At 42.9% G+C, this 25252-nt stretch overlaps 1 protein-coding gene across 2 annotated transcripts in view; it reads right to left on the reverse strand.

Moving 5' to 3' along the window:
• Positions 1-9018: 9018 nt before the first annotated feature.
• Positions 9019-25252, reverse strand: part of MORC3 (MORC family CW-type zinc finger 3) — a 74101-nt gene continuing 57867 nt past the window's right edge. For both annotated transcript variants that reach the window (XM_088443161.1, XM_088443162.1), the window contains exons 7-17: positions 24612-24743; positions 24134-24253; positions 23948-24045; positions 23766-23867; positions 22948-23070; positions 22784-22861; positions 21696-21717; positions 21389-21555; positions 16876-17701; positions 11498-11625; positions 9019-9548 (exon numbers count right to left, since the gene is read on the reverse strand). In XM_088443161.1, the coding sequence (XP_088299287.1) occupies positions 9389-9548; positions 11498-11625; positions 16876-17701; positions 21389-21555; positions 21696-21717; positions 22784-22861; positions 22948-23070; positions 23766-23867; positions 23948-24045; positions 24134-24253; positions 24612-24743 (1956 nt within the window). In that variant the 3' untranslated portion in view covers positions 9019-9388. The remainder of the gene's footprint in view (positions 9549-11497; positions 11626-16875; positions 17702-21388; positions 21556-21695; positions 21718-22783; positions 22862-22947; positions 23071-23765; positions 23868-23947; positions 24046-24133; positions 24254-24611; positions 24744-25252) is intronic.

The following is a 25252-nucleotide window of genomic DNA, read 5'->3' on the forward strand; positions in this document are numbered from 1 at the left end:
CTACATCCTGTCCTTTAAGCAAATAGCCCACCCCCACCACATGCATCTCTCCAGGCTTCTCTTGGAGAGGAGATTCTCAAAGTAGGCAGTTTTGGGCTAGAGCTCTAAAGCTGGGTACACAGTAAACAACGTGTGTACCCAGCGATGCAACACACGACCCAACTGCCAATGGGCCGACATATCGGGCAGTCCATACACATTGGGCGATCCGATGCCAGACCACCTGATATGCCGGCCCCCGCCGCAGAACACTGCATGGGATAGTCAGCCACATCACCTCATTTTACTGCATTTACAAAAGATCAGGCGATGAGGCTGACGACCGCACACTACACAATGTAGTGCATACACACTGCACAATTTTAATGATTTGTTGTTTTCCGATGCGTCGGAATCGGCCAAATCGTTAACAATATCGTGTAGTGTGTACCCAGCTTAAGAGTTCATGAAGGACAGCATTTTAAGATGTGAGAAGAGGAAGCGGTATTGGAAAGTTGTGTAGAAGAAAGAGTACGTAAAGCTGGCCATCCACTATACAATTTTCTGTCAGATATCTGTCCTAACTGGCTGGCTGGAATGAAAACCTGGTAATGTATGGGAGCAAATGACAGTCGATCATATGGTTTTAAACACTGAAAAAAAAAAAAAAAGGACAAAAAAAAAAAAAAAAAATTGGTTAAAAAAACACACGTATTTAACCAATTTGAACAATTTGTCTGAACGACCATTTTTGGCTATTTTCCAGTGTTTGTGAGCAAATGGCCGACTGTCATTTGCTCCCATACATTACCAGGTTTTCATTCCAACCAGCCAGACATCTGACAGAAAATTGTATAGTGGATGCCCAGCTTAAGAGAAGGCCTTTTTCCAGACATTTTTGAAAGGTGGAGCCTACAGGATGGCACACGTGGCTGGATGTAAAAGGTAAAGGAGAGTGTGGCACCAAGGCAGAGGGTTTGCGGTACTGAGGTTGTCATGGTGTGGTTGGCAGTAAAAGATTTTGGAGGGGAGGAAAGATGAGGAGCTCTCTCGAGCCTTTATAAAGTGTAGGGTCATCCATGCGCAGATGTGGATTTGGGTGCGGTCACAACCAACCAACAACATGGCAAATATAAAATAAAAACTTCCTTTACTTGTAATAATGCCAGGGCTACTGATGTATTGGAAGAGCATCCAATGTAGAAGTACTATTCACAAGCAATTACTCTAGAAAACATCAAGGTTTTCAAAGAGTTAACTCACCACGGTGACTGTGCAGGTTGTGGAGAGAGCTCCGTGCAGCAGCGTTTGTAGAGGGGGAGGGTTCAGAAACCTGAGTGCAGAAAGAAGATTCCCTTCCCTGCCCCAGCTATCGCTATTAGCTACAGTAACAGAGGCGCTAGGTTTTTTGACAGCCCGTGCGGAGGAAGGCTTGGGCTGTTGGTATGTGACGGGAGGGGGGGGGGCTTTGCAGCCCCCCGCCCCTGTGCACATACCGACAGCCCATGCCTTCCTCCGGGGTTTCTAGGTACTCAGAAACACCCGCTGCATGTGCTGCTGGCTCCCAGCATGGTGTGTGTGGGTTTCATTCTGATCACAGTGAATAGTTATGCAACGTAACCAATTGAGTGAGTACAAATGAACACACTTTATTACAAGTAACACACAACGTATACAGTATACTAAACTTTTTTCTATGTATTCAGACAACACTGGTGATTCATCACCTTCATAAAAGACATATTTCATCTGGAGAGCCCTTGTTTTACAAACACCCAGTTTTCAATTGTAGGCAGCTTACTGCACTCTCCTGACACGAGCTGAAGGGCTTTTGTCTAGGTCTTGAATTATAGACCATAGTCTGGGTGTTGGCTTCCGGATATTAATACCATATTAGTTACATACTGGGTACCAAGCACTGGTTGGTACAACATAGCATGGACCATTCTTATCTTTTGCTCATGCGCAGTAAGCACTAACATATATAACCATGACAAAGAAATACAATAATGATGTGTCCTAGGATGTCTGGAGTTACACTGTCTTCCAAAGCCCCATTGTCTAGACCAGTGTTGGCTTAACCTTGACACTCCAGCTGTTGTGGAACTATATATCCCAGCATGCCCTGCCACAGTTTTAGCATGTCCGAATAGCAAAACTGTAGCAGTGCATGCTGGGTTATGTAGTTCCATAACAGCTGGAGTGTCAAGGTTAGCCAACACTGGTCTAGACGGTCACTATCGGTAACCCATAATCCTTAGAGTCTCTCCACAGCTTACAATGCTCATTCTTATGGAATGTGCTCACTGTATACTGCTAACGCCATATAAGGTCAGAGGGATCAATTATACAACTCTGCTAATGACAGGTACAAGTAAGCCTCTCAATATACTGTATGTCTTGTCTGACCCTAAAGGTGAAGTTGACCATTCTGTGAAAGTATGCATAGTAAAACTGCATGAATACAATCTCCTTTGCAAACCATAATGGGGCCTAGCACAGGTAAAGGTATTACAACTTATATGCTTATGTAGAAATTATATAATTAACCCACTGGTTACACATGTCCAAACACATATACTCAGCAAGGATTACATTCCTTTTTCTCGCTCAATTCCATATGGAACTGAAGCATTTATTACCCAAGGAACAGACTCACAAGGTGACCCTGTGCCCAATACCACAAGGAATGCTGAGCCAGATCTCCTACTTAACCACAATCTAACCTTGTGTCATTAGTAGCCCCAGCTCAACCTTCAGAATTATCATGAATCCATAACTTTACTTTCTAATTTCTCTGGAGCCTTAGCAACATTCAATGCCATTAGCATCTTGGAAAGAAACACTCTTCAAAGACTCTTCTTAGCAAGGCATAATCTACCTTTCCATCACTGCTTCCCACTGTCCCTAGTGCCGATACTACACAAGTGGGAAAGCACCTGTAGCCCTCATCTACCTCCTTATCACCTCCCAAGACTTAGCTGTAAATTGATTAATCCAAAGTAAATCACCTTAAGGCATCACTGACTACAATATATGAGGCTGGGGAGGGATCTATCCTTGCAACCATCCAACTGACAAAGGGTCCTGTCACACATAAAACCCACCTTGTAATGAGCCTAGAACAGAAACATTAAGGGGTAAATGTACTAAGATGGGAGTTCTATTTAAGAAGTGATGTTGCCCATAGCAACCAATCAGATTCTACTTCTCATTTATCTAGTACCTTCTAGAAGATAATACCTGGAATCTGATTGGTTGCTATGTGCAACGTCACTTCTTAATAGAACTCCCATATTAGTAAATTTACCCCTAAGAACCAATTTATTATAAGTTTCTCAGGTGCAGTTTTGGGGGAGGGGGAAAGGCAGAAGGAAAAAACAAAACAAAATCTATATAAAGTATATAAACAACATTAAGTAAAATACACATTACCCCTCATTCATGCTGATGTTTAATGGCTGGAAACATGAGATTTTAAATTTCTCTGGCGCATTATTAGGACGCAAATTGTCTGCCCTGTACCAGATAGTGCAGCATTTGTCGTGTGTGTGTGTGTGTGTGTGTGTGTGTTCTGCACGCTTATTCTTCAACCTGGCTGAGCGGTCTGGGGCTATGTTCCATCCGCACGTGGCTCCGCAGCTAGGGCACGCAAGGCAGGGAAGCGAATAGGAGGTCCCTGCAAATAACATACAGTAGCACAATACAGACATGTAATATGAGTTATTCTGCTCAGATTCTTTTTTACATATTAACAAGAGTCAGAGCTGAAGTTGAGATTTTAATACTAATGAAAATAAATATACACAACAAAAATTTCCCTACGCTCTTACAGATATTGTAATACCCATTGTGGCCAATTCAGACTGGACAAACTGTTTGCTTGACTCCGAAATGTAGTGACTGAATAAGTGTCCATCAGATTGAGCAATTTGTGATTTTCAGAACACATACACATGATAAATTAATTATTATTTTCCTGTGAGAGGTCTACAAGGGGTATACTTACTAAAGTGCAGGTTTTTAGAAGTGGGTTTGTTGCTCATAGCAACCAGACTCTACTTACCATTTATCTAGCACCTTCTAAAAGATAATAGCTAGAATCTGATTGGTTGATATGGGCCACTTCTAAAAACCTGCACCTTAGTAAATATACACCTAAATGTCATTGCTGGGTCAGGAAGTGATCACTTACCCCGGGCCCTAGCGCTCTATAACAATATAGAGAAAGAGGTTAGTTGTAGCTCAACAAACAGGCAACAAGATCTTTTAATGATATTGCAACAAGTTATGTTTATTAAAACGTAAGTGTTCGGATGTCAGGATACCACAAAACACCTTTCATATTGGATAAACAGTATTTCCACCTAATTTCCTCTAGGGTCACTAAGATGCACTAAAGCCCACCATTATTTACACACAATACATCTCACTCGCAGCGCAAAAAAAAATCACTGTAAAGTCCTCTTCAGTGACATTTACATTTTCAGATTACCTGCCTGATACAGTGCACAATAAAAATCTGAAGTATTGGTGCACATTCAGAAGGTCCCCATACATCAGCAATTGACTGTGGCAATTCTGCAATTTGCAATCGGTGTGTATAAAAATCTTTCCCTTTTTCAATCGATTGCAGAATTGCCACAATCAATTGCTGATGTATGGGGGCCTAAGTGAGGTCCAGTAGAGGCTGAACTAATTGAGCTCATTACGAACCAGCACTGTTACTGACGCATAAGGCTCTCGTCATGCACTTTAAAACATAGCGCTAGGGGTGCATTTGTTGTATTCGCAGAGACCACACAGCTCTATTAGTAGACATTTGAAGGATCATCACCTCAACTGCAGAAAGAAAAAATAAAAAGTGACATTTTGGCGCCATTGTGAGTGCAATGTAAATTTTTCTCAGTAAAAGTGGTTGTTGGGTGTAAGGGGACAACATTTTGTACTAATTGGCCCAAAAACACCTCCCCCTCTCCCCCCCAAAAATAAAGCCTGATTGGCTATTAAAGATCAGTTTGTTCGGGGACACTCACAACAGATAGGACTGTATTTAAACAATGGAATCCGAGTGGGCCAGGTGGTGTCATAAAGCACCATAAAACGGTTTAGGGAGGAAAGGTATCAACGCTTTTCAGATGATACACGAGAGCAGCTCTTCTGTTCAATTTGTCACAATAGCTGCGCTTTCATTACCTGACAAAGGGGCTGATTCAGCAGTGGATGCTGATGGGGCTTACTCATGCAGATTCCCGATTATTGGCAATCTACGCATGTGCAGAACTGGTCCTGCGAGATCACTCGCAGGCCCCCCTATGCCTCTGCATGATTGACAGGCAGAGGCGTTTGTGATGCAGTGCAGGGGCAGCCTGCGTTCCTGGAAATGGGGGGAGTCGCCCCCTTTTCCCGGGAGGGATGAGGCCAGGGTCTGCATCCATGGACACAAACTTCCTGGCCTCGCAAGCCAGCCAGCCTGCTGGTCGCGATGGCACTGGGATCACAGATGCTGGCAGGAGGCATCTCTTCACTCCAAACGCCTCCTGCAGCATTTGAATTTTAGCAGGACGATATTGCAAAGTCGCTCGTGTCTGTCAACTGCTGAATGAGCCCCAAAGCCACTCCACACCTGACTACAATCATCATCATCTCACCAGATTTATGCCCCCCCCCCCCCAAAAAAAAAATAAAAATCTAAGGAAATTTAGAAGTGTTGTCTAACTTTAAAAAAAAAAAAAAGAAGAATCAAGTTTAGGTGAGTTGAAGCGGTCACTGAACATTTCCCAGGTTGCAGTGCAAAAAAGTTCTGGCGGGGAACCCAAGTGGTGTTGGTGTCCTATCGATCACATACATTAAATTTTGTAAACCGACAAAATAGTTATCAGTAGTCATTAGTCAGTAGTAAGCATCTGCCAATATAAAAAGGTAATTTTTTTTTTTATTATTTATTTTTTTTATACAGAGTTAATTGAAAAAAAAAAAAAGTTTTATAAAACAAAAATAAAAACCTCATTATAAATAATGCCATAAACACATATTTGCAAGCACTCTTTAAAAAAAAAATATCCTTTCAAGTTTCTAAGTAGTTTACATTAGAACATATGTACAATAATTCATTTTTTTTCATTATCATTTATACTCAAGAAATCAGAGAGTGATCATAAAGGGGTTGTCCGAAAAAACAGCACTGCTCTGTAGAACAAGAAATTAATGAGTAGGCAGCTCTCGCCACTGGTGGGCACTCACGGTACGCACGGCATGAAATAAAAAACTTTTATTCCACAGCATTAGCGGTAGCCCAGCAACATGGAACATTGGCATTGGGTCTCCAGCAGGGGGGTGGGTCTTTATGCTCTATAAAAAGTGGTGTTGTTTTTTTTCTGTCCACCTTCAAACAATCCCTTTAGATGCACTGTGACAATTCCCAGTCAACTGTATTCACAGCATTAAAACAGAAGATGCTCTCCTAATAAAAAAATAAAAATAAAACTTGCATAGCTCCATGTCTGTTAGGAGAGATTACTGTAGAATCATTATACTAACTGGATTAAAACTGAATTGTCCAGTACCACATACATCAAAGGGGTCGGTGTGAATTGAAAGATCCACATGATTTAGATAGTCAATAGGTCAACAACAAATGGTCAACAAGCAAATAGGTCGAGAGTCAAAAGGCTGACACTCAAATGGTCAACACAAAAATGTTTGACTTTTTTTTGTCATTTTAACCCTAATCCTCTCCCTAGTGCCTAACCCTCCCAATGGTGCCTGACCATAACCCTCCCCTTAGTGCCTAACCATCCCTTTCTGTAGCCTAACCCTATCCCACCACTACATCCCTAACCCACATCTTAACCCTCCCCCTAGTGCCAAACCATCCCCTTCCACAGCCTAACTCTAACAAACCGCCACATCCCTAACTCTCCCCCTGGTGCCTAACCCTAACCCTCCACCAAGTGCCTGATCATAACCCTAATTGCTCTCCATAACCCTGAATCTCATGAAAAATTGTGCGTCTACCTATTCTTTATTGACCTTTTGACCATGTCAACATTTTTAATGTCGACCATCTGGTGTCAACCTATTGACCATCTACCTAGACCAGTGTTGGCTAACCTTGACACTCCAGCTGTTGTGGAACTATATATCCCAGCATGCCCTGCCACAGTTTTAGCATGCCCTAATAGCAAAACTGTAGCAGTGCATGCTGGGTTATGTAGTTCCATAATAGCTGGAGTGTCAAGGTTAGCCAACACTGACCTAGACACTGTAGATCTTCCATCCCTGTACCAAAAGTGTCATACAGCCACAACACAAGGAGGAATCCACAATTTGTAAAAACCTATAAATAGATATGTAAACAAGGCATTTTTTTTGTATTGCCCATTTCATATTTTGAATTACAAGGGGAGGGAATGGTCTTTGTAACTGTTCCTGTCACTAGAGCCATCGATCCATCCAATACAATTTTATCTCTCTCTCCAAGCTTTGATAAATGGCTCCAATTAAGCTAGCGATCATACCGGTTTAACAAAAAAAGAAAGAAAAAGCACGTTACAAGTTATGAGAGAATGGAAGCAACATGTTTTGATCCAAAGAACTTTGTCAGTGAGACAAAATATAGAAAACATAATTAAAATAGAAAACAATTGTCTTTAGAACCAGAAAGAAGTCTCTAAATAGGACAGGACCGAGTACTCGGAGGATACTAGTTTTCTATTTAATTATGTGATCTACTATTCTATCACAGGGGCAAAAAAAACTCTTAAGAGCTAAACATGCTGCTGCTGGACTCCAGTAACCTACAGCTCCATCCGTGCCTGGAAAGGTAGAATATAAAAGTTCTTATCTCAGCGTGTGAACAGACAGGTTACAGGTCAACTACAAAAATTCCTTTTAAAATATGACAGGTTTATATTTTAAAAGGAGATTTAACTTAAAAACACTGATAAATACAGTAAAGTCACTTTATGAAGGCTTTGATAAAGAATCAGTATGTACAAATATTCAATTTTAAACTTGGCAAGCCATAGAGTCTGTCTAATGGACCCCTTTTTAAATAGACCCGCTCCCTATACACGGTGGAAGCAGCCATTTTGCGAGCTGAGCCTGAACCAATATTCAGCCTATCAATTCACCAAGAACTAGTGACATCACTAGCATTCCCGCTAGGCTGTTTTAGTGGAGTGCCACGCTCTGCCTGACTTTAAACTGGCAAAAAGCACCCTGCCATTTTGTATGTACCCTGGTGCCCCGCTGACCTTTGTGGGCCCTCGGCGTCCTGCCAATTAACTTGCTCCTTCCCGCTAACTGTCGCACCTGACGCCTTCCTCCTGCCGGAAGCATGTGATCCCTGAAGTTCCGGCGCTGTGAAGGGGGAAGTTGGGGGTAATGGCGTAGGCCGTGGCAGCACCTGCAGTCGTCACAAAAGTCGTGACAGGAAAGAGCCTGGCATGGATTCATCTGTACAGTTGCAATGTGCCAATGAAAAATGCCAGTGGTCTGAGGGGCACTGATGGGAATGTGGGTTGGTCAAATTGCAAGAGAGTTTAAATATTACATTTAATATTACGCTACACTTAGTGCCCCCTATTCATAATGCACCAGACTGGGGGGGGAGCCCAGCATCTCCGGGAGTGGTGGGCACAAGCCAGAGTGATGGAAAGGGGTATATACTATGAGACTATGCTTCCTCCCTATGAGGCCATGCCCCTTTTCTGGGGCACGCAGGTGTGCCCTCCTCGGTGATCAGCACCCTGCTGAAGCATATGGATCCCTGTGCCTCCGTGACTCGATGATCTGCATATTGGTAGTTCCCTAAATGGCTGCTCCCAATGTACCTGTATGTGAGTGGTCGGACTGCTTTCTTTGAACTGTACAAAAACCCGTTAACAATAGGACATAAGTTGCCCATCAGGTGTCCTACGCCATTTTTAGCCACATAATACAAGGCTAAAAGCCAAATAAAAAAAGGTAGAGATGAATTTTCCATAAAGACGTTGTTAAATTCTGCAATAGAAACACCCCCTGCCCCCCCCCCCCCACGTGCAGCATATTAATCACGGACACAAGTTTGCTTCTTATAGAACTTATCTGGCAAATGTACAAAATACTATGACTCTTTGTTTCTTCATTTGGCAATTTAAACATGAAAAAATATGGCAGATTACGCTACGTTTGAAGATCTGTATAAAAAGGGGAGGTAATAGCAGGGTGCATAAACATTCTTTTGAAAAATATATGGTTATTTCACTTATAAATGTGTCATTGATGTGCCGGCTGCAGGGTCCAGGAAAGCCAGAGGTTTGATGTTTTCCCAGCAGTCAGACCAACGTTTTGTTTATATTATCAGTTTAAATAAAGTTCTTCTGCAGTTTGTAGACAGACAGTAATACAGCATTGCGCGGGTGATTTACTCCTTCCCAGTGGCTTGTTTATCCGCCTGCTCTATCACTTGTTCTAAAATGTCATCAATCACATCGACGTCATAGTCAATCTGCTGCAAATCCAGATCCGGCATCAGCATGGTGAGTAACTGGGCTACGTTAACGCGTAGGAGCCGTAGCTGTGAGCTGTAACGGGAGAGGTGTGAAAGTAAATATTTTATCGCTCAGACAATATTATAGCTACAATATAGTTGTATCACTATCAACAGCGTTCATGTTAGTGTACAGTGTTATCAACAAGCAGACTTATTTTTTTATTATAGCTGTGCAGCAGCCGCACAGTCCTCCCTCCTCTCTGCCTTAGGCTAGAGATGCATATGATCGCCAAGCCCAATAGAAGAGGAACATGTGCTGTCTAGCTGAAGGCTTACAAATTAACCCACCTGGCTAAGCAGCACTTCTCATGGAAATGGATGCACTTCATGCACTCCCTTCAACATGACCCCTTACACCAGATACAAAATTATCTCCTCCTGTACTTCCCACTTAATCTAGGATTGCAGACACTGGGGTTTCAAAACAAACAATCTTCTCATCAAATAACTAATTCAAGCCGACAGACGGGCAGATCGAGGAGCCCACAGAGACAGACGGGCAGATCGAGGAGCCCACAGAGACAGACGGGCAGATCGAGGAGCCCACAGAGACAGACGGGCAGATCGAGGAGCCCACAGAGACAGACGGGCAGATCGAGGAGCCCACAGAGACAGACGGGCAGATCGAGGAGCCCACAGAGACAGACGGGCAGATCGAGGAGCCCACAGAGACAGACGGGCAGATCGAGGAGCCCACAGAGACAGACGGGCAGATCAAGGAGCCCACAGAGACAGACGGGCAGACCAAAGTACAGACAGGCATTCCGAAGTAAGGCAGACAGGCTGAAGAAGAGAGAGGGTCTGATTCAGCAGAGATTGTAAATTAAATTACGGACGCAGATGGAGCGATTGTTAGCCATTGCACGTGCGTATAAGTCACTCTGCGATTACGCAAGCACAAGGGAATCCATCGCAGAGTGAGTGATAAGCTGTGAAAGTTTGGGGGTGGTGACAGGGGAGTGGTTGGGGAAAACCGCAGGCGTACCTGTCCGTTTGAACGTCGTTGCTTGGGCGTGCATAAATTAGCCTCTGCGATTGCATACGCAGCTTGAGTCTCCACTGCGTGCAAAACGAGACTTGCGGTATCTGCGGCAGGTCAGAGCTGTTGTGAATGCTGGTCGATGTGTGTCGATGGTTACGCAGAAGAGCTAAAGTGGACAGATAGGAGAAAGCAGAAGTGGGCCCTATTTATCCTGGCTGAGCTTTAGGACTTCTTCGCTGAGTTGCGTGCGATTTTGCAGCTATAATCGCAATTGCGATTAGAACTAAATCAGTCCCAGAGACAGGCAGGCAGACCGAAGAACAGACAGAGAAAGGCAGGCAGACTGAAGGCAGGCAGACCGAAGAACAGACAGAGAAAGGCAGGCAGACTGAAGGCAGGCAGACCGAAGAACAGACAGAGAAAGGCAGGCAGACTGAAGGCAGGCAGACCGAAGAACAGACAGAGAAAGGCAGGCAGACTGAAGGCAGGCAGACCGAAGAACAGACAGAGAAAGGCAGGCAGACTGAAGGCAGGCAGACCGAAGAACAGACAGAGAAAGGCAGGCAGACTGAAGGCAGGCAGACCGAAGAACAGACAGAGAAAGGCAGGCAGACTGAAGGCAGGCAGACCGAAGAACAGACAGAGAAAGGCAGGCAGACTGAAGGCAGGCAGACCGAAGAACAGACAGAGAAAGGCAGGCAGACTGAAGGCAGGCAGACCGAAGAACAGACAGAGAAAGGCAGGCAGACTGAAGGCAGGCAGACTGAAGAACAGACAGAGAAAGGCAGGCAGACTGAAGGCAGGCAGACTGAAGAACAGACAGAGAAAGGCAGGCAGACTGAAGAACAGAACCCCAGAAAGACTGAACAACAGACACCATAATGCTGAGCTTGGAACTGTGTGGCAGAAGTGAATGAAGAATGAGTGAAAAAGGTTTATTGAAGGGATATGTAGTAAGTACTACAGAGCTCCAGGTGAGCAGACTGTCATTACCATACCTTTCCTCTGCAGATGTACTGGTTGAGGCACCGTTCTGCTTTGCTGCTTCTTTTAACTTTTCTATCTCAGTCTTCAGTTGGTTATTTTGAGAGCCCATCTGCATTTTCTCTTGCTTTAATTTCTCAATCTGTCATTCACACAATGAAAAACAATTATAAATTAACAAAAAGTCATTCACAACATTCGTCATTTTCACAGAGCTTTAAAAAACAAACAAGCAAAAAATAAATAAAAAAAACAAAACATTTGTTGTTGTCTTCCATAAAACAGACAATAGTCAACCATCGAAGAGAGGTAGGATGGGTGGTGACAGGGGAAAGAACATGGGCTTAATTCAAAGATTGCTAAGGTGCAGTCAGTATCCAAGCTCCCAGAACAGAAAAATAAAATACACAATATACCATCTGCATCAGACACCATAGGATGTAACCCAGGGCACACGCGCGTTAAACCTGTCTGCACAGCCACAGAAAAACATAGGGGAGCTTACAGGTCTTATAGAACTAGAAGAGTTTGGGGAACCTCCTTTGGTCCCACTGCTTCCACCTCCCAGGGAGACGAACCCTAAGATTTATTATTGCAGGAGGCCCCAAAGTCCCTTCAAGAACAAATAGATTATGGATTTATAGAATGGGTTTTGGTAAATGGACAAACTATCTGCTGACGTTACGCAGAGGTACACTGGATCTGGGATGATACAAAACAATAGAGCCACCGTATACAGTAAGTGGACTAGCGGGTTATATCGTATGTGCAAACCTGTTACATGTTCTCCTCAATATGAAGTTACCATTATATGGTTTGTGACTAGTATGTGGTAATCACTCTGTGTTAAGTGATGCTCATTAAATAGTCTGTATACAAGGCTGTCTGTATCAAGTCATCATTCTTACTCATAGGACGTATTCAGAAATCTGATAAGCTGGGTGTTAAAAGTTGTAAAAGGTGTCTGAAATAAGTAACATCCCGGCACAGCGGCACTATGCAAGTGCAATAAGCAAAGACCAGGTAGCTTTTTTTTAATTTGAACATTAAACTTATCTGACATTAAGGTGGAGATACGCGTAGGCGGTTATCCACAGCGCCAAGCCGTGAGTGTGATCACACCGTCTGTGTCGGCTACCCTGCCGGACATCAGCGATTAGCCATTACCGCTTTGGACATCCTATACGGACTTAATACCGTTAATTGAAGGAGGACAAACCGATCTTTAAAACTTGGAGGAAATACTGATCTTCAAAATGTGAGTGCACCACGTATTTTTAACAGCCAAATACTGCTCATCAGTTTTATGCTCTGGTTGCTGTATATCCTGGGGGAGCCCATATATTGGAACTTCTCACACCAAAATTGCTAATATTGTCATTTGACACTCTAGACGATTATTTAGCCTGCCACATAAAGAGATCCTGAAAGGCTGGCGTGTTAAAGCCAAAAAAATATCTTTGGGCTTTGACAAATTTTGGACACGGACTTTTTAAACTGGATATATCTACATCCTTTAATGTGGCAATACATGTTTCTTTCTGGTTTCATTATTGTTTCACTAATAATTACTGTATGGTGAATGGCACCGTTGGAATGTTCCACATGGATATATTTGTAGCTTAGCAGGGCCGAAACTAGGATATCTGTCACCCGGTACAAGGTAGCAATTTTGCGACCCTCCCTTCCCGTACCTGGATTTTGTCCTTGCTCCTCCATAAGGCAGTGCACTAGTCAAACGTCCCTGGTATAGTAACTTACATTATTCCACACACAATAATGCTCATTACATATTATGCCACACACTGTAATATGTATTACCAAAGTGCCACTTACATATTTGCCCGACACCACTTTATGCCCCACAGTAAGGCTTCTAATTACTTTAACATTACCTGCTCATTGCCAAGGGTTACATGCTCGTTGCCATGGGGTTTATGCTCGTTGCCAGGGGGTTTCACGGGAGAAGATGCAGCTTTCAGCATCTTCTCCCGTCACTTGCGTTGGCCTAACAGACTCTAGAGGTCCAGTAAGGACCTCTAGCATCTGTATTCTCCTTGGCGGTGGCCATTTTTGGATGGCCGTTTTCTGACTCTCCAGCCCCCAAGCCACCATGAGTCATCCCTCTTTCACTCCCTGCATTCCGGCACCCGGTGCACGTGCACCTCTAGCCCCCCCCCCCCCCCCCTAGTTGCGGCCCGGAGCTTAGTGCTATTTTAGCACAGTTACAGTTGCCAGATACCAATACCAAATTATCTGATAATTTATATCTGCTATAGTAGTATACTTAGGTTTTAGATTAGTCTGTTAGATATTGTGTAATATATGCACCAGTTTTTTCTGGTATTTGACCCCTTTTATATTCTTTATTTCATATCTTTTATGATTAAAAATAATTTATTTGATTTATTACTAAATATTGAGACAGCGCTTCATTATTCTATTTTATTTGTTTGTGTTGCTTACCTGATAGGTTTTATCCTACCTATCATCTTGATATTGAAGCAGCAGTCTTAAGGCGGGTATCCACTACTAGATATACAAAAGAGAGCACGATTACGACATTGCAATCGTGCTCTCGTTAGTATACCTAGTGATGTGCCTAGACTGAGCGTTCACTCGTTTAGTCCAGTCACATCCATCATCCCCGCCCATGCTGAACCTGACGAGACCGTCAGGTTGACCAGCATGTACGGGCGAAGATAGAGGCCGGAAGCGGGCGCGCCTATCACTGGTTGCTTCTGACCAAAACATGCCCGAGCATGCGCGATTTGCAAGCGATTGCACAATAACGTCATCGTTATTGTGCAATCGCTTGCTTAAATCGCCTAGTGGAAACCCCCCTTTATTGTGGATATTGAAACAGTTCTGTGCTAGATTGTGTGTTTTTCTATTAACCTTATCCAGCAGCATTTTCCCATAAAATACAAGTTTAAGATGTTGGCCATCCAGCTTAGAGCAAGTAACACCTGCTACCAAGACTTTCCGCATGCAATCTGAACTAATATACATAAGGCATGCTATCCTAGGAACCAGGGAGCTCACACACAGCGGATACCTCTTGGGTCACTGGTTCCTGCTTAATGGTTACATTATCTTTAATATTGGTTCAGATTACAAACTGTTGATGAGGCTGCAGTTTCTTAGTAGTATACAATTTAGTTTTTTGCGGTACAGATGTGTCCACATACATCTATCCTCCGTACGCTACAAGTCACGTAACACAACGCATGAGTGTCCTGTGAGCTTGGAGACACTTGGTTTAACCTCAGTAAAGCTGACAACTGGAATAGTATTTGGTGCGATTCTGTGGTGCCTGGATACAAGCAGATGCAGTCATTTCTTGAAAACCATAAATAGGTTTATTTGCTCCGAGGAAATGTCTTTACAAAGACAGCTAATTTCGTAGCTCAAAAGGTGCAAAAGAATATAAGTATTGTTATAGGTATCCATTCAATGCATGCACTGCTCACAATAACTGAGCTGAAGAAGTTTGCCACGGTCTCCAGTGAGAAGAAAGGAGAGGTCTCCTCTCTCTGGGCACGACACTACCACTCCTCAATTGCCCGGAAGTCTGAAAGATGGGAGAGATTCCCAACAAAACTTACTTCCAAGGTCTCTGCTACAGGGGTAGACTTCTTACTCAGGTCAAAATTGTGCGTAACAGGCAGCCAGCCAGACCCTGGGACACCAGTCTCACCGCTAGTAAGGTAGAGTCTTGCAGAGCTCAGTAATCTCCATTAGACTGCAGTGGAAGACCTACCGGCGGAGCACTTTGTACAGCTGCCGACTGGATTGCTTTGGGGGCGGCTACAGCAGAGGGAAACCCCCAGCACATCTTACAGTGCTCTGGACCCCTTCAAGTGGGGACCAGAGAAGCAAGTAGCCCATTTAGGGCTCCAGACCCCCTCCTCCCCAGGTCACCAGGGCAAAAGGTAGTGGGTAATTTTATTTTAAAATACATTAAATATATTCATATGTATACATTTTAATATACAATTTGCCCAATGCGCAGCACCAGGTTCTACACCCCCCGAGCAATGCAGCTCAGGATCTAACTTTCCCGACTACATAGCTGTACAACTAGTTTTATTTATACACACATGATGACTTTTCAATACTTGTACATACTTTTATATACTTGAACATATTTCTACCCTGTGCACAATGTACCCTATTGCAATACGCTTAACGCCTACACTGCTGAGAGCCCTACAACACAGTGAGGACCCTCTTATATGCTTCAGCCTAGATCTAAGTGCTCCCGGTTTTTACATCCCCCACCATGCTGAGCGTCGCAGCCGCTGGAATTGATCTGGGTCAGCTGTTATACAAAAAAACAGCAGCATCCTATTTGCACTGATCCAGGTCCTGGGGCAGGGAATTTAAAGAGCCACGGCTTCGGGGATTAGTCCAGAATTGCAGCACACAATGAGAATTCAATGAAGTTTATTTTTTATTCTTATAATATATTCACACCCCAGGTGTTGTGCTGCACCAGGGGTTAACCACTTTCCTGCCACGGGCCCTACAATCCCTGGGAGGTGCACGCACAACCGTTATAAGCAACATGGGGCGGGAGTAAAGGTAGTGGGCAGAACCTGGCCACATATACATTAGAACTTTGCTAGTAGGTTTTATTTTAGGTTAAAAAGGAAAAAATAACCATACTTCCCACCCTTGGAGCTCAAGGAATCAGGACAGGTCATGCATCCGGGTGAATTTCCGTAGCACCTATGAAGCACAAAGCTGCCTCTTACAGAGCCCCTTCCACTCTCCCAAAACCCATTCCATATTTTTTTTTTTTTTTTGAGTGCAGCAGTGGCAGGTGTGGACAGCACCCGTTCACCTCTTCTACCAATTGTCTGTCCCCAGCGTAACTACCTATAGATAGACGAAGTGGACGAATATCAAACAATTAACGAACATGGCAATTAACAATTTACAAACAAGGCATCCGCCAGACATGAATATCTTTGGTATTAAACAGCAAAACTATAAAAACAGGTTTAAAAATACAATATTAATTTGCAGGGCCGTAACTAGGGTAGTGCGACAGGGCACTGCAGGGCAGGGGGCGCTGTTTGGGCCTGTCAATTTTCCTGTTTAATGTCATTCTTACATGCAACTTCCTCTTCTTTTATCCCCAGCATCTCCTGGCCTCCCCTATCTCTTCCCCATGAGGCCATGACCCTTTTTCAGGTGCACTATCTTATGTCCCCATCTGAAAAATGGGGAGAGGGGGGCACCAATGCTTTCTCTCGCACAGGGCACCGAAAAGTCTAGTTACGGCTCTGTTCAGTTGTATCTTTATATAGAGAATAAACTCCACAAAAAACACCACTATGTAGTTCAATGCACACTGTAAATGTAGAACATGAACACTTTATACCTCAGTTTTACACTGATCCCTTTCAGTGCTACAAGCATCAAGCTGTCGGAAGACCCCATCAAGTTGTAACGCCATTTCGTCCACCTCATTCTCGCCGTCCTTTCCTTCCTTCGCCGGGGCGTTGGGTTGCTCGCACTTCAGGTCCTGCAATGTGTTGCACAGCGTTTTCAACCTGTTGATCTCCTTCAGGGCCTGCTCGTACTGCGACATCAGCTGTTTGGTGGAATTGTCGTGCAAGTCCTTTGGGTCGAGATCAGTCTGGGTCCCCTGGTCTGAGGGCTCCTTCTTCACTTGTTGGCTTAACGTTTCGGCCAACTGATCCTCTAAACGTTTCGTTTTCGTGCTTAGCTCCTCACAATACTTTTTGTAATATACTTTTTCATGGTCAACAGCAGACGTGTGACCGTGCTGGTTATTTGCTTGGTGTGTAGGCTCTGCATGTGTGTAGGTTCCATTACATTGGGAGGAGACATTCTCATTTGGCATCTGCTGGCTTTCTTGAAAGTCACCATAGTTGCTGGAATCTTCTTCCTTTTTAACTGTTACTGTCTGGGTGGCGGAGGTAATCATCCCTCCCGTACCCTGCATCCCAGGAGGCTCACTATCCAAACTCTCCATAGGGAGAGAACCTGGGCTGAGGATGTTCTTCGGTTTTGTATCCTCACTCTTGGGTTTGGGTGTGCTGACATCTTCGATGATAATCACATCGCCATCATCTGCCTCTTCGTCGTCATCGCCGTCTGGGAGCTCAATGGTCTCCGTTACGGGGATATGAGGCTTTTTAACAGGGACTGGAGATGAATCTGGTGAAAGGAGACGTTTTCGCCTGAAAATTAAAATTTGAGTTAATGTCATGTTGTGAAACCATTAAAAACGTGCAAAAGACTTAGATCGTTTCTTTGCCGTGGAGTCTTAAATGCTTTTAAACTCAGTTTTGTATGCATTTAGCCCACCTTAATGGTTGCTTGGTAAAGTCCTCATCCCACATCCTTCATGGACGAGCTCTAATAATTTTATAAATGTAAATAGGTTTCACATAAGGCTTCAAGTAGCCAATCTGTGCCCATTACATGCTATTCAGTAGGCCAAAATGAACACAGTAAATTGCATGTCTCCACCCACAATTCCTTAAAGGGTTAGTACTTTGCATTTGTTCAAAGTATTTAAGACTGAACATTTCATGATATTCTTAAGTCTGATGAGTGGTCATCATTTAGTGTAAATATATATATATATATATATATATATATATATATATATATATATATATATTCCATTTATCTCCACTCAGAGTTGTCATGCCAATCTAACCGGAGTGTAACTTAGTGCTAAGGGTTGTGTGACATTAGAAGAGAGGCATGACATTACTGGGGATATAGTGTGGTACAGAAAGGTCAGGGATATGGCACTGATTAAGCAAATAAGGGGCTCAGAACGGCCCCCGTTTAGTATTTGTAAAGACACAGAAAACTGTCTACCCCGTACAGATGAGTACTCGCCGGAGGTCTTTATTTGAAATTGCATATAACTCACAATGTAGAGCGACTAAGATGCACCAGCAGACTGTGCTAATTAATTTGATATGTGACACTAGTATATCTGTGTGCGACTGAGACTCTGCATCTGTATAAGGATGGCTACAATGTACCAGCCGCAGCTTTTTTTATTTCAAATTCCTTTGTGCTATGTATACTGACTCAGTCAAACACAGATATACAAGTGTCGCATATCACATTAATCAGCAGAGTCTGCTGGTGCATCCTAGTCACATCACATTGCTACTCAGGTGCACATTCAACGAGAAAAAGGCACCAGACACTAGCAGAGTAGCACAGGACCTGGCGGCTCACTCACACCTAATAAGTCGCGCTGCGTGGTGTATTGAGGCTAGATGTACAAGGACACATCTGTGCAGACCCAGGTCAACAATTTAAACACAATGCTTTTCAGGTTAATGTATTCCTGCTATAAATGGTTTTGCCTTAAAAACAAAAAAAAACCCACTAAGTATATAAATAAAATCACCATATGCTGCCCAAGACAATTGGTGGCTACGCAGTGCCCCTGAGGCAATTGCTGGGGGAAGTGTTGCATGTTAATTTTCCACACTTGCGTAAAACATATATGTTCAGAAATTTAGGTTCAGAAATATTGCCACTCTTTATGGAGTTGATCACAGCTGTCAATTCATTTAACAATTCCAGTATTAGGGCTTGATCCAATTAGGTGTGAATCGGCATACTGTAGAAACACCGGTATTGCAATTTGGCCTGATCTCACCCTGGACTTGCACATCTTGGTACACAGCCCTATGGGGAATGCAAAAAAAATGTGCGAGTCCGGAGTTCCCGTAAGTACTGCATACATCCGCACTTACTCGCTGGTGCGAGTAATATGCACCTTATTAGTTTCAGCTCTTGGTGTCATTGTTCCAAGTCACTTTACATATGCATGATGTTAATGACTAGTTCAGTAATTAGATGAGGGTATCTAGATGGGGCGGGTACACCCATCTTGAAGAGTTTCACCCCTAGAGTATTTCATGTAAATTTACCAAAGGTGGATTTTAGTCGATTAAAAATGTACCTAAATCAATCAACTTCAATGTTGTGTTTTAGGGGTTAAAAGGAACATTTACTAGCACTTAAAAAAAATCAATATAAAAAAAAATAAAAATAAAAAAAATAGCCTGTTAGTAAATTAGCCCCTGAAACATGACATCGCTGTTGATCGCTTTATAATCAATTAAAAGCATCCTTTAGTAAATGTACCCATTTGCGTTTGGATGCTGCATGTCTGCTGACGTTCTACTGAAATCATGGAGATCAGCTTTGCTGCTCCCAGAGCCAATAATGCTATATATTTATCTACATTTAGTGTAGGAGGATGCAGTCAATTATGCCGACCATGGGGGACTGTGGCGGTCAGAATCCCATTCACCGGCTTCCCAACCACCGGAATCACGAAGGTAAGTAGCGGGGTTAAGGGGAGGGTTAGTGTTAGTCACTAGGGAAAGGGTTTGGGCTAGGAACTAAGGGGGGGAGGGCTAGGTTTAGGCACTTCGGGGAGGGAGGATTAGGGTAGGATGGAGGGTTAGAATACAGACACACAGGTGTCTGTATGTTAACCCTGTCGGGAAGCCGGCGCCGGGTTTCTGACCGTCGGGATCCAGAGCACCAGCATCCCATACCCATCCCGTGGGTAGGTGGTTTATTTTGTATTCTGCTTTTAGTATATGAAATGACGGGATGCAGTCAGGAAGCAGACTGTTGAAATGCCGACCGCCGGCTTCCCAACTGTGAAATCCCAACAGGGTACAAATGACAGGCGTCGAAATCCTGATTGCCTGTCATTATACCTGCGCCATGGTGCCCGACATATGGGATGAAGGCAAGCGGGCACGGACAGCTGCAGGGGGGGTATAGGTTAGGGGTTCCCGGGGGGGGGGGGGGGGACTTAGGGTTGGGCACCCCCGGGGAGAGGTTAGGGTTAGGCACACCCCCCTCCCCGGGAGACTTAAGTTTAGGCAGCGGGGACAGGGGGAGTTAGGTTTAGGCACTAGGGGAGGGAGGTTAGGGTTAGGCACCCCTAAGGGAGGGTTAGGGTTGGTTATACTTACCTAAATCCCCTGTCAAGATTTTCACTGCTGTCGGTCTGCCGGCGTTGGGATTTAGGGCCGGTGGTCATTCATGCTGATTCCGAAATGACTACCCCCCCCCCCCCTCTCACAGCTCCAGATTTGTATCAAGAGCTTTGTAGCCATTTACTACTTGTACCTAGGAAAAATTACTTTTCTTTTAAACAGATTGAGAAAAGTGCCACCGTCTATACCCCATTGTCTCTGCTCCAGTGTTCCCTAGTGGACGAAGGAAAATTTTTTTTATTTTTTTTTTTAAACAAATTCAATAAAGAGGCTTAGTGAGTTCATTACACAGCCTTGTAATAAAACAGCAGACGCTATTGATGCCTCTGGAAAAAAACACACATTTTAGAGAAATTAAACTACATTTCATATAGATTTTTTGGAATATAACAAGATGACTTTTCATACTGCACCATCCTGTATTTTAGGACTACTGACTATTTAATACAAAGGCCTTTTTTGAAGTAAGGAGGAGGTGTGACCTGTTTAGAGCAGAACAGAGTAAGCTAGAGCAGTGGTTCCTCAGGACCCCACATGTCACGTTTTCTAGACGCCTAGCGGGCGCACAGTTATAGTCATGACTCATTGACACATTTTAAAAGATTCACAGGTGGAGCTAATTATTTCACTTGTGATTCTGTGAGGAGACCAGGAAAACATGCCCTGTTTGGGATCCTGAGGACAGAGTTTGAGAATCTTTGAGCTAGAGCACCAAGCAGTGACTTTTATACAAGATAACTCCAAGATATAGAAACACCTCGTCCCCTTTACATAAACAAAAGGGGACCATACAAAATGAGAAATCCCTCACTGAGCCCCTTTAAAGAGTAAATGGTCTAATTTAGCAGCCTGACATAACTAATCTTTTACCTGTTGGGAGTAGTGCCAGGTTGAGTCGCAAGATGGGCAGGGGTATCAGGTTTTGCGGCTGTAGCTTGCGTTGAGGGGCCAGGTTTATAATGCGTCTGAACGTGATTCAGAGCGGCTTGCATTTCTTTACTTGGCGGCGTAAACAGAATTGTGCCTTTATTAAGGACCTATAGCAGAAGAACGACAATATATGTTTTCCACATTTCGAGCACCTCTTATAATGGCAAATATCATATTATATTAAAATCCATGTCAGATTGTTTAATGCTAACACCCCCCTTCCTTCCCCCCAAAAGAAAACACATACCTGTTGAAGTTGCTCAGATTTTCTGTAAGGAAAGAAAAACAAATTTATTAATTTCCTACAGCAGAAAAACAAAAAATCCAACCAGGTACAGGGGCCCCATGTAATATACTGGCCAATCTTTTATTTACAGTATTTCGAAAGAACATGAAAGCAGGACAACAGGTGTTTCCAATATTCCCCTAATTGGCAGATTATCAGGCGTTCTGTCTACATATTACTCTATGTAGATAGAACGCTATGAGTCAGTAATGCTAACCATTACACCAACCGTGCAAATTATATGTAGGCGGAGCCTGCAGGATAAGTCTTTTGGCTCAATAAAAAAACCCAAGGGAATACAGACCCACCTTTCACACTAAAGATCAAAAATGGGATTTTTCAAAGCTTGGCAAAAGTTAAAGTGGAGAGAGAGAGATATAGGAGATGTACAAAGCTCTGGAAAGTGATAAAGTGGAGAGTAATAAACTACCAGCCTTTCAGCTCCTAACGGTCATGTTACAGGCAGTGTTCGAAAAATTACAGTTCGGAGAGTGATAAACTACCAACCAATCAGCTCCCATTTGTCACTTTCCAGAGCTTAGTACATATGCCCTATAGTACTAACCAATCAGCTCCTGTCATTATTAAAATGACAGTAAGAAGCTGATCAGTTAGTACTTTAACTCTCTCCAGGTTTTGGATAAACCTCCCCCAAATCTTAGCGTCAGGCACCATTCTGTGCCCTGTGCCACGCTCAGGATGTCTGTGCTCCAAGACTGTCTGGGAAAGAAGCATCACCACTGGAGAGAACAGGAAGATTAGGTGGCAGCTTCTAGAAACAAAACATGACATCTGCCATACACCATTGTGAATCCCATATCTGGGAGCAAAAGCGGTCCACTTTGTGGTTCAACCGAGATGGCCCGTCCACTAAATCGGTAGAATTTGTATAATCAAGAAATCGTCCCTTGAATGTATTGGTTAAACACAGAAAATGGAGTCTTCCAGCATGTGTAGCGGACTGGGACACGTTAATATACTGGCAATGACAGAAAGAAGATAAACTTTGAGGATTCATTCCCAATTCCACTCCAGGAAGCCTGACTTACCTCTTCTTGTGCGTCTTCTCATACGTTGAATGAGTAATTTCATCATCATCCTCTGGTTCCTCTGGTACTTTGCAGTCTCTGTGCCAATTAAAGCACATACGGCTCAGCAATACATCAGATACAGAGTACAATGATAGACACTGTAAGATAAGAATATTATATACCGGAACTGGGGGTCAGGGTTCAGATAACAGAACCACTTTGATGGAAGTTTCCCCATTTCATCGGGAAGTTTTCTCCATTTCAGACAATCGTCACACTGGGCCCAGAGCTGGTCAGGTTTTTTCCTAAATAGGCAGAAATAGCACAATAATCACAAATATCTCTACGTAATAAAACCATGCACATAAGTGGCTACTAGATAACGTAGTAATTTTATTGGTGCAGTTCCAACCAATAACAGAGACCATATAATCAAAATCACATTGAACTCTCCAGTAATATTAAACACTACAATCTTGTCCCTGGCACTTCAGCCTGCCCCAGTCACCTCCCTGCCATACAGTCGTCCTGCCCTATCCAGCAGGAAGGCTATCCGGTCTCCGTCACTGGCAGCGAGAGCGCAGGATTCCCATTGACATGTCGGAGATATGATAGATATTCTGCATTATTATATAGATAAATATACAAGTTTAAGACCATATAACATATAACAATATACAAGGCTTAAGTACACTGTAGAGGCAATGTAAATTTTATCTTACTACTTTAGCATGTTTTATTATGAAACCAACACACTGGCTGACATCTTACGTAGGGGGAAATGAATCAAATCTTGGAGAGAGATGAAGCAACCTGTCATTTTTCCAGCACAGACTGTAAAGTGACAGAAGCTGATTGGTTGGCACTATACCTCTCTCCAAGATTTGATAAATCTCCCCCTTATTCTACCAGTTTGTCTATCGGTTATTTTGTCTTCTCACCTAAACTAGACACATATTTACAGTGGTAGATAATCCTAGTATGAAAAGACCTGACTTACTGCACATCTTCCACCGGAAGACTTAGTGGATGTGTGTTCATCTTTATGTTCATCTCGTTCCAGTAATCGTTCAGCTTGTCTCCTAACGCAACCAGTGTAAGTCTGGGAAACGAAAGGCAGGGTTTCACGATACAGTATGGAAAACGAATTGCTGGATATTTCCTCATTTCATATATACTCACCTATAGTCATTTGTGTAGTCAAAGTCCTGTTTGTTATGTGTGGGTTGCAAAAACTTACATTCAATAATACCAACAACACCAACGCCCATGTTGTTAGCCTAAAAAACAACAAGAAAAACTGATGCAAAAACAGTTGTGCTCTATGGTACCAATTAAAATAACCGTACATTAAAAATAAAAACTCACCTTCAACTGGCAGCCGACCCGTACGTAGGCCTTAATGAGCCTATTTTTGTGGTACATCATTATCCCATAATGCTCCTTGTTCCGACAGTTATAACCAAATGTTATTTTCACAGTATTAGGCTGAGCGCATTAAGGAAAACTCAAGGCATTATACTGTACATTTAACTTGTTTGAAATATATTCACAGCTAACACAATGTTTCTGGCAGAGGAAGCTGGATTCAAACCTTATTTAAATAAATTTTATTTTAAATAATTTATTTTATTTTTGACAAAGTGAACATTCAAATTTGTATGTTATTGCCACTTACTATCCTGTTGATATTGCAGCTATTTTCCAATATCTCCTATATTCTTTGACTACTGTAGTGAACTGTGCTTAATGGCTGCTCTAAACGGAATGAGATAAGGATTACTTTATCGCTTACACTTCAATACACAAGACGTGCCTGGTGAACTATACGAGCGTAAAAGGATACCGCCAGAAACTTGGGTCTGTATACATCTCTTTCAATAAAGGCGAGGCTTTTGGAAACAAGTTGCGTTTGAACTTTTTGGCCATTGAGAACGATCTGCATCCGTGGTTTCAAATATAAAATGCTGCAATATGCCTGTAAAAGAAAATGAATCTGACATTTATAAATAGTTTAAATCTAAACTATTTATCACTGCACTCATTGCCAGACTCAAAATTCTATCTATACGATACCAATGATTGAAGTAACACGTCTCTTAAAAAATGTAAAGTATTGTATATAAACTCTAGATCGTACAACAGCGCTAAATAATAGGCGATGGCTCTTCTCATAAACCACTGTCAATGGAATATCATACCCATCGCCAACACAGGATATAAAAGTTATGGTACGGTGATCGTGTTTCTGTTGCAACCATGCAACTGAAAAGCCAGATTGGTCTAAAAGGCTTGGAAGAAAGTATTCCACTCCATACTGACTGTTAGGAGTTCAAACCTTTTACTTCTCCAAAACCAGCAGCAGAGAGAGTCAGAGTCATTAGTGAACAAAGCAGTAGGGAACCTATATACTATTATTTATTTAATTTTTTAAATTGAGTAAATTTTTATTGGTTTATAGAAATACATTAACAAATAACCAACCAA

Source organism: Taudactylus pleione, unplaced genomic scaffold, assembly GCF_031769625.1.
Source record: "Taudactylus pleione unplaced genomic scaffold, aTauple2 ptg000327l, whole genome shotgun sequence".
Classification (NCBI taxonomy): Eukaryota; Metazoa; Chordata; class Amphibia; order Anura; family Myobatrachidae; genus Taudactylus; species Taudactylus pleione.